The 10,912-nt window shown below is 32.8% G+C and overlaps 1 protein-coding gene across 2 annotated transcripts; it reads right to left on the reverse strand.

Moving 5' to 3' along the window:
• Positions 1–296: 296 nt before the first annotated feature.
• Positions 297–10,572, reverse strand: LOC123720771 (alpha-sarcoglycan). Of its 2 annotated transcripts, XM_045677529.1 has the most exons (10): positions 10,503–10,572; positions 9,132–9,255; positions 7,884–8,026; positions 7,072–7,220; positions 5,485–5,616; positions 4,754–4,928; positions 4,077–4,318; positions 3,016–3,084; positions 2,163–2,261; positions 297–1,676 (listed from the first exon to the last, which is right to left on the reverse strand). In XM_045677529.1, the coding sequence occupies exons 2-10, from the start codon at positions 9,250–9,252 to the stop codon at positions 1,304–1,306; spliced, it is 1,503 nt and encodes a 500-aa protein (XP_045533485.1). In that variant the 5' UTR covers positions 9,253–9,255; positions 10,503–10,572; the 3' UTR covers positions 297–1,303. The 2 variants fall into 2 exon arrangements, with proteins under 2 accessions (XP_045533485.1, XP_045533486.1); XM_045677530.1 differs by lacking the exon at positions 3,016–3,084.
• Between the last annotated feature and the right edge of the window lie 340 nt (positions 10,573–10,912).

Raw genomic sequence — 10,912 nt, forward strand, 5'->3', positions numbered from 1 at the left:
GAAACTACGAGGCCAACACTGCTCTGCACTTTTTGAGAGGAAGATTAATAACCGACTATGTAGAAACTGGTATACAACCAATATAGTCGAGCCAGTACAACTATATAAAATAAAACTAAATACATTATCTAAAGAAAACACTTATTTACTTGTTTTGCGGGATTGAAGCTATGTATTATTATAAACTTATAATTTTTTTTCCGACGTTCCGTGTGCTTTACAGCGTGCGTGGTCACGCGAGGTAAAAAAAGTGTTTTCTTTCAATGTGTAAAAGCTATGTTAACAAAAGACAATACTACTTTATGTAAAGTTTTATTCGACTAGAATTTGATACATTGACTAGTGATTTGACTCAGTTATAAACAGATTTACTATTCTAAGTTCTAAGTAAAACAGTTCGCGTTCTCTACTCTAAATCTAACCTTCTAACATTTAGAGTGCATTTTAACAGTATTTTGTATAATCGCTAAATATAATACAACATATATGTGGAGGTAAATATTTTTTAATGTTAAAATTTTATAACGGTTAGTAAATTATTGAAACCCGTACGTTTCTCAGAAATTTAACGACATTCCTAAAATATTAGTTTTTGAACGAACGAAACGACTTTACCAAAAGTCGAATTCCGAACGAATTGAGGATTTCGTTTAGTTCCAAACGCCCATGGAGGGTAGGCATAAAAAATGACTCCACAAAAAATTTTCGTTCTTTGTTCTAAAGTTAATGTTATGATTTTTAGATTAATTATGCAATAAAAAGAAAGGAAATACCTTTTCTGGTATAAAGTTTGCTTTTGATCTTATAGTAATAATACTCATTTTTGTTATTTTTTCTAAACACATTTTTATACTTTCAAAAATAGCGCGCAATCAGGGTTTTTACTTTCTCACTGTTTCGCTAGATGGCACTCAACGAACAGTACAACTGTTCGTTGAGTGCCATCCATGCCATGAATAAAAGTATTAATTTGAATGGTTACATCTTTACTTAAAAATTAAAACCACAGGTTAAAATAAATAACTATCTCCTTAATACAAAAGCAAACTTTTAATGCTATACATTTTTTTCGTCTAATTATACATAAAATATCGATTTTTTTAGCTTTAAAAGTCTTATTTTTGTTGACCCGTGTAATCAACACATCCTAGTAAATGTGTTAAATTTATTATATGTATGTGTATATATTTTTACTGAAAATATCAAAGATTTAAATGCCGAAGGAATGCAATGCCTTCGCTTGGTATATTAATTCGAAGCATTAACAAAACCAAGTCTTGACAGCTTTTCCATTGTCATCTTGTCAAATGGGGCCCACGCCCGCAACACCATACCTGGCCAAATCCTCATTAACCGGTTTAACCGTAAAACCGATTTCAGGTTTTACAAACTCGGGTTTTATTGGGACGTAGTCTTCGGCGCCGTCGTTGAAATCGACGATTGGGTTCTTCAATAGATTATCAAGTTCTGTGATGTTCGCTTCGTTTAGAAGTTTAAGGGATTCTTCTAGCGCGAGATGGCGATGTTCTGGGGTGTGCGATGGTGTGTGAGATTTGCGATGGTGGAGGGAGTTGGTGACCGAGCCGAGGTAGGGCGGCGGCTGTGGTCGATTGTAATTTCCAGCTAAGTTCGTCGTTGACTTTGGGCTGTATGGGCGAGGTAAGCTGTTGTTTGGGCTGGAAATAAAATGACACAACACAACCCCATTAGTATGATTAAAATAATGGAGACATCTTGAAGATAGTAAAACTATATGTATTGTAGATAAGTTACTAAAAATGCTTTTGCACACAAAACTATATTTTATAGAACGTGGCAAACGGGCAGGATGTTAAGTGATACAAATTAAAAATGTAGAATTATGTAAATAACTATAAGTTTTAATAATAATACATAGCTTTAATCCGTTCAAAATGTGTTTTTCTTAAAGTGATACAATCTCAATGACAGTACAAAAAATGTCAAGAATAAACTTGACTTAATGTCCTATAACCCCTAGATGGGGCAGAGGGCGTCCACAGTGAGTCTTCATCGCGTTCGGTCAAGAATAAAGCGTGGCCAAAATTGATACGCTTTATTCTTGAAGGACGAAGTCGAATTATTTCTTTATACTACAACGGCCAACGGGTTCCACATGTTGTGATCAACTTTAAAAAAAGTACCTTGTTCCTAAGCTTCTGGTGCTTACATCATCAGCAATTTGACTTTGCTCGGTGTTGCCAGTTCCATATCTACAAAGCTCGACTTTTGATTTATTAGCTCTGAAATAAAAAACGAAATTGTCAAATCATCCTGCGAGTTATGTAAACATAATTATGTAAATTTCAATAAGCATTAGTTCTACGTTTATAATTATTTTTTAGTTTATAATAGTTAAATGTATTAAAAGTTATTTAACTAAATATTCTTGGCATACATGTATCAGTGTACCTATTTAGGATTCTTATAGGTCGGGTGCATATAGTAGTGAGACTGGGTCTACGGATTCCAAACAAGAAAAGAAAGGGTGTGTGTGTATGTGACTTAGGGCGCATGAAAAATACATGTAAATGATAGGTTGTTTGTACTCTGGCTGAGTTCACAGAACTGCATGTTTTATTATAGACTACTAATAATCTAGTTATAGATAACTAATAATAAAATAAGGAGTTCCTTAATATATACCTACATGTATTTTTTTTTCAATAACTGTATTTTTAGTATACCTTTATATTCGTATTTAGGTATATTATTGTGTAGTTTTATCGTATTATTAATACTACATATATTTTAACTGAGGCCTACAATATAGGTTTATGTATAAAACACTTGTCCAAAGCTTTTACACTTTACATTAAATTTTAATACAAGTATTTATTATTATTAAATATTTTCTACTATTTTAATAATTTAGTAATTAATAACACTATTATTCAATTAATACTTTGAGATCTAAAGGCCAATACAGATTATTATACTTAATTAAAAATGTAAGTAAATATTAGTGAGTTACTAAAAACAAATATTGTTCCGAACCTCCTCTTTCTATAATCTATACAGATATGAAAAATGTCGTTCAAAAAGCGTTCTGATTCTGGATCTCTCCTGTAGGAAAAATAATAAGAGTAAAAATACCAAAAGTGTAGAAGTGTCTAGAAGTCCATGGGCGACTTTCAGGTAAGCTTTCTATGAATAGTCCCAAAACATTTTTGTATGTTTATCTGTGTTTTGTTCTTCCAAACAGATTTAAGCGGCTTTACGAACTTAGCTCTCGAATGGTAATACATTGAAAAGAATTAAAAGGGTTTTTTTATTCATAAGCACTTTAAACATAGACAAAAGTTAACACGGAGTAAGGAGTACGCAATCCAAACTAGCAACCACAATATTGCGCTCGAGATTGTACAAAAATAGAGAAATCCTAAGAATGTTGTCATTTGTCGTCTCCGAATCATAGCTATCGCGCAGGCGCAATAGACTGCGCTAGAGCCAATCACGTCACCTTGTGGCCATCATGGATTCCTACACAATTTGATCCCAGTGGGTCGGTTTTGGATGGACGAACTTCTTTTTTTCTTCTTTCTTTTTAGACATAGGTCCGGCCACGACTACGGTCCGTCAGCCACGGGCATGTGTTTGAGCGACCATAAATATTACGAGGTCTCCACTTGAGACAGTAACCTGGAATATGGAACCTTTTCCATAGCTGGTTTTCTATTCTTCTAATAACCAAACCGTAATACTAAATTCAGCACAGCAACAAAACTACCCACATCTTTGTAAGGATTTAAAATTGGAATGAAGGTATGAAGGAAGGACGGTATATCTTAAATATTTCTATATAGTATCTATAAGTATATTCTACGTCTTTTAACATAACTTTTGAGAGCAGAAAATTACATAGGCCGGTATTCTAGAATATTAATCAAACTTTAAATTAGTTTCAATGGCTGTTAATTAATTTTCTGAATGAAGCTTGACATTAACAGCGCTCAATAACAGTCTCAATAACAATACCAATTATTGAATATGGAAATTCTAACTATGTTTTAGTGTTCGTTTAAAAGATACTCAATTATTACTAGTACTATACTTACATAGAAGCATAATGAAAGCAGAGAACAGCGCTCAATGCGGCAACAGAGAGCAGCAAAAGTACTAATGGAACAGCTATAGTCACGGACACTTGGTGAATGTAACTTCTACTAGGCAGATCGTATCTGCTCGGAGCTGACCAAGAGCTGGTTTTTAGAGGAAGTTTTGAATCCACATTTGTGTTTGATATTTCCGTTAAATATTCCAAATGGAGTGTGCTGCGGTCATTGTATATTGTATTGTACTGAAAGTAAATTATTTTAAAAAATTAGAGAAATTTTCGAATCGTGAAAAAAATTGAGTTAAAATGTGTTGTGCTGTAATGTGCCTTAAAAATTACATATAATACTAAATAGAAAATCTGTGTATCTGAGAAATTTCCACAGAGCACAATATACATCACCAAAATCGTACCACAACTCAGTGTTTTTAAGGCGTTAAACCAACTGCCCGTCGAGGTTTTTGAACCAATATGTATATACAAATTCTAAAAAGGCCGGCAACGCAATCGCGCCCCCTTGGTATTAAGTATCTATGGGAGGCGGTATCACTTAACATCACAACTCCTGCCGTATGCCTCAATAAAAAAACGAAGTTTTGGTAAGAAATTAAATTTTAAAAACATTCATCTCAGTTATCATACTATTTGAAGTGTTTAAGGATTTTCATAATCAAATACCAGTTCAAAGCTGCACCAGTCAAGCGTCAGTCCAGCGTCTCTAAACAGCCTTTCGACTGTAGTACGCTTGAATTCACGAGGACAGCTCGGGAGACGAGATAGCGGTCTCACTTCTTCTCGCAGTCGTTGTAATTCAGTTGAGAAGGGTGTTATGCTGCCTAAGCGGACCACTAGGCTGTAAATAAACAAGTTTAATGTAACATTTACTTTTAAAAACAATTAATGTACTGGCCAGTATGAAAAAAGTAAACCAGTTTAAGATTTTATAATGTCAAAACATTATATATTTGAAAAATAAAATAAATTAATGTACTGGCCACTAGGAAAAAAGTAAACCACTTAAGGATTTTAAAACGTCAAAAACATTATGGTTGAAAAACAGAATTAATCAATGTACTGGCCACTATAAAAAAAGTAAACTGATAAAGATTTTATAATGTCAAACATTCTATCTTTAAAAAATAAAATTAATTAAACTACCTAGGTGGCCACTATGAAACAAGTAAACTGGCATGGTTTAAGATCTTGTCATTTTAATAAAAAATAATAATTTGAAAAATAATTGACTTTTACTATATATTTTTTTGTTTGTATTTGTAAAACCGGTGTTTGGTAAAGATGGGCTTGGATGTATATTGCAGTCTACATAGACGAAGCTGCATCCTTCAAAGCAATATTACATATCGACACGTCATAATATCAACTAAAAATAAAATAGAAACCTCTCTTACCCTTCTCCATCACTAGGTTTCAATGGATGTCTAGCACCTAAGTCGATAGCGGAAGCTAAAAATGTAGCGTAGAGGTCGCCACTGCTTTCCGTCCATAACTTTGTTCGCAATATGTCTTTGAGGCGGGTCATTCTAAAATATTTAAAAATATTATCTATGAAATTGGTTAAGTTACGTAAACCACTTTTCGCGATTATATAAATGACAGGAAATTTCATAGTATTAGTGTTTTATTATAACCCTTATCTTATAATATGTCCCCAACACATTAAACTTTAGCTAGAACACAATTTTATTTTATTAAACATGCTTTAGAATTTGCATAAAATATTCTACCTAAATTTGGATAAAACCTGTTTTTTAATCGATAATTTAGCTTGTATTTTAAGCTTCATGTGCCAATAGTACATTGAAAGGCTTCCCATACAGACACATGCATAACAATATTTTATCCGTGAAAACATATATGACACAACATACATATAAAAAAGTAAAAAACGTGACACCCTAATTGTAATATTATATTTTTTTAAATTTTACACCGATCTCAAAAATCATGCGTTCTCGCTTCAGTCAGCATTTGTATGGAAACAATATCATTACTATCAAAGAACAAACAATATAATTAAATATAAATACATTTAACTATATATGTTTTGCAAGTTATTTAAATTTATTAATTGACATCGTTAAAAATTTTGCTTAACTCTAAAACGAACTTTAAATGCCGGCAACGCACTTGCGAGGCTTCTGGCAATGTGAGTGTCCATGTGCAGTATCACTTAAATTTTATAAAAAAAACTTGGGTTTGTACTGAGACAACAAGATTTCAAGTTCGGCTGATTATGCTGAAGCTGATTTCAGTCAAGGATTTCATGAAGATCACGTGCGTAATTCAGCGACTTGGGCTCCCTATGAAATTAAGTATAGGGTGATGTTGGAGCGGACAAAACAAATTTTTGAGGCACATCTATCTTAGGATGTACGGCGTGTAGGGTTTTCCATTCATGTATTCGACCTTATTTATTCTTGGTTCTGCGGGCTACAAGGAGCTCAGAGTATGCCGAAAATTCGCGCTTGTGATGTACTTCATAAAATTGTTACATGGCAAGGACAGTACTTCAGTACCTTAGCTTCAATGTTCCTGATGGGTACGTCAGAATCGTTAGACATCGTACGCCGTTACTTCATGTTCACAGCTTCCTAGCTATGGACACATGAATAGCTTCCTACATAACCTAACCTTACCTTCTGAAAGGTGCACATATGATGTATTAAATTAGTTAACGAATCGCATAGGTTAACGGACCGTATTCACTGTCCGTAGAGTGAACTGTCAAAAGTTATTATTATTTGTTTGTGCGTATAGAAGTTAATCAATTTCTTGTATTTGCACTCAATTTATGGTCGCCTGTTAAGGCAGGAGTGTTCTTATAAATAAATAGACTAAAATAATCAGATAACCTCCCGTCTGCTAAAAAAAACCTTTAATCACATTATATTTAACAGCTCTATTGTGGCTTGTGGTCACATATAGACAATAGAATACCAGAAGAAAGATTCTACTTCTATGTACTGGTATAGTACCTGTGCTCATCCAGTAAATCCTCCACATTTAGATTGTCAATTTTAAGCTCCACTTCATGCTTTGCCATATTCAATTTGGGTTGAACACGGAGCGTCAGTAAAACTCTTCGTGTTTCATAGTCTTGACGATTTAAACCAATTACCTCTAACTGAAAACAAAGGAAAATTTATATAATGGCATTATGAGGAGTTAAAGCTCATAGAAGAACAATGTTACATTATAGACGAGCTGCCCCCGCGATTTTTTACTTAGCCGATCTCATTAGTTACTCACCAAAATCTTTTCTTATTTTGCTATGCTACCGCAGACTGTCTACTCTTCTGGAATATAAACCTAAGTACTAAATACAAAAAAATACCTTTTTTTTATATTTTAGTAATAAAAACTTTTATTAGAATTCAAGGAATAAATAATAAAAGAATATAATCGAATTGGTTTAGCCGTCTTCGAGTTTTGAGCTCAGCTACATAATATTTTGACATTAATTTATTTTATAGATTATAAAACTGACAGAAACTGTTAGAAACAGATTCTTCTAGCATTTTATTTTTCATAGACAAGGGTATAATTATGTTTCTGTGTTCCTGAATACATGTCTCTGAAATTTAAGCCTAAGAAATACCGGTTTCCTCACGTAATTTGCCTTCATAATAATCAAACAAAGAAAAATCAATTTCTCGCACAGTAAGGGTTGTGTGTCCAATTTTCTTTGTTCGAATCACAGCCGATTCAAACACAGTTAGGGTTGTGAGTCTACTCTTAAGCTTTTAGGCAATTAGTCTTAAGCGAGATAGTACGTGTATTAAATTACCGTAATAGGCGAATCAGTGCCTCTCGGTGGAGTTCCAAATATGAATCCAGAGTGATGTCTTCCACTGTAGATGTACCGCAACCAAGACGGAAGCTCAGGTTTGCCTATTAAGGATGCGTGGAAGCGGTATTGCTGATCGAACTCTAAAAAAACGTTTTACATACTTTCGTTTTAGAAATTAAACTTTGTGGGTAGGAACGTAAATAATTACAAGATTGTCAATAAATGTAGCCCTTATTGACAATCTTTTAAGTTACATTTTATCTTATTTCTACTTAGTTATTAACGAAATTTAGTTAAAGTAAAAGTAAATATTATCATATTATTTCCTATTTTTTGATCGTCTTGTTTTTCAGCATAGGCCTCCCCGAGTGTTCTCCACAAAGATCTCTCTTGCTTTCCTCATCTATGTCGCTACTGGCATCTTTTTAATATCATCTTCCGTAGTGAAGTGAAGTAATAATGGTTGAGGTTTGTGACAGCGTTACGGACATCGAGAAAAGTAAATCGAATTGGGGTGCTGAATAAAGAAGTTCGTTATTGTCATTGGACGTTACCGCCGCTGACTCATGAGATACTCCTGCATCTTTTTTGTCGACGAGCTTTTGAGACTTTAAGGGCTTAGTTAAAACGAGAAAAACCGGAACACAAACAAATGTGTTAGGCAACTGAAACAGAAATAGGAGGACATATGGACAAAAATCGGAGTCGAATGCATCCCACGAAATCACACACGCAAACATGGTAGACCAAAGAGGTATTGGAGAAATATATTTTCACAGAGATGTGGCCCAGAACGTAAGGGGTGGCCAAGAGTTAGGATGAAATAGTACGGAAAGGATGGCTACTGCAGATCAGTTTTTAATAATAAGCGTAATCATTTTTAAATATAAAAGCTTTAGTATTGTCTTTGGTTAACATAGCTTTTACACATTGAAAGAAAACAATTATAAGTTTATAATAATACAAATAGCTTTAATCCAGTTAAAAAAATTGTTTTCTTTCAATATAAAAGCTTTGTTATTTATTTTATTCTAAATATAAAACTTAGCGAACAGTTATATTATAGTCATACTGCGGAATGTCGCGCAATATGTCTTGAATATAATTACAGTTTTCAACAAGGCGCAGTCTACATTCTATAGATATGTTGATGTTCACAGTTATATCATAGGGGTTCGTCAATACACATGAAGAATTAAAGACATATCAGGACAACAAGGTAGGTATTGTTATAAGAAAACTTACCTTGGTATGTCCAATTAAATAGGTTAGGGCTTATTGGTATCGCGAACATTTCGGTTTCGATTGCATTATATTCGTGCGCATATGCACTGCTGAATAACAGCAAACACAGCAGTCCGTACATTTTCTTAAAAAAATTAAGATATTCGTTAGTAGGTATAAGTTCGTGGAAGTAATATACTTATAAGTAAGCCTTCAAATAAATTTAATTGCAATATTTTTTATTTAAGTATTCCGTTCTTTCTTAGTTAAGTAATATAAAAATAAGTTTATTGATAAATAAATTCGGCTTGAGTTGAAATATTAAGTAGCAAATTATATACAGTGGAATATCTATAAATCGAGTCAAGGGAACAAGTTTTCAACTTAATAAAAACTTCAAGACGCGATTACAGACTTACAGGGGCGCGTTATATAAAATATCAATTCAACTGAAGTTTTGTAGTATATTTTACATATTAAAATGAATTACTTATTAATGAAGTAAACTCTAAAATATTTGGACATTTTTTTATAAAGAACGTTCACAGATTTACTTAGTGTTACTTGGAAGTTTAATGAATGTATTGTATAATTGTATGTGTACAAGACAAAAACAATATATTAGAAGCCCCGAACCTGAAAATTCATTTAGGATTTTTTTGCTATTATTTCGGGGAATTCCTAGTAAGTCGTCATATTTTACTAAGTACGACTTATGAAGTCTCTTTTTTGAAACTCAAGTAATAGATTATAAATATATACATAGTAACAATACTTCGTAGTCTTCGTTACAAAGTCTAAATAATCCGCGTATTTAGGGGTTCAGCGGAAGGGAATGGCAATTTTTTCGACTTATTGAGGATTTCGACTTAAGAAGGTTTGAGTTATAGAGATTCCACTGTATATCTATTTATATAATGTGCATATACATAGATTTTCTTTTTAAACACGTAGATAATAAAGATAATTTTCCATGAACCAGATCGCAAAACAGAACTGCTGTTCTACGAGCTGTCGAATCTCTGCTAGATATTCTAGAAGGTAGCTTTCTTGAATATGGTATTAAAAAATACTTCATAGCTCCATGAATCGTAATAAACAATGACATTAATATTTATTTTCCCCGGGATGTCCGATTAGAAATAATGTATTTTTTAGTGGTTTATACCTTAAAAAATGTATTATGGTAATTAATAATTTAAATAATAATCAATTCGCTATCCACTAGCCTAACTAGTTAAACAGTTTCTAAAAAAGACGAAGACGAAAAAATACGTTTAAAATCTAAATATACGATTGTCTGGTTAATCTCAGGATGCTTTATTTCACAGGAAAAGCAACGCTGTATGCAAAAGTATATGTGTAATTTAAGAAATCCAATTATTTACTTACAATTTATTCCATTTATTTACGTTATTGACCGATTAAAATAGCAAGTACGACCCGAAATAGGGCGTGACGTATTACCACAGATTAAGTTAAGGTACGAATATAACAGATGTAACATGTATTTAAAGAGTAGAAGCGTCAGATGTTGAAACTATTTTTATATTTTAAATTGAGGCTCCAGATGAGAATGAAATTGTGTTATGAAAATATTTTCAAAAAGGACCATGAGGATTGGTTCAATTCCATTCATCTAATTAGCATACGAAATCTATTGTTTAATTTGAGAAACTATTTAATATAAATATAACGAAAGAAACGATATTTGACAATTCAATTTCATCAAATTGTCAAATATGTAATATGACAGACTTAGTCTTTAGTAGGCGTTTGACGTAAATAACAGTAGTCTGTTG

This window comes from Pieris brassicae, chromosome 2 (assembly GCF_905147105.1).
Source record: "Pieris brassicae chromosome 2, ilPieBrab1.1, whole genome shotgun sequence".
Lineage (NCBI taxonomy): Eukaryota > Metazoa > Arthropoda > Insecta > Lepidoptera > Pieridae > Pieris > Pieris brassicae.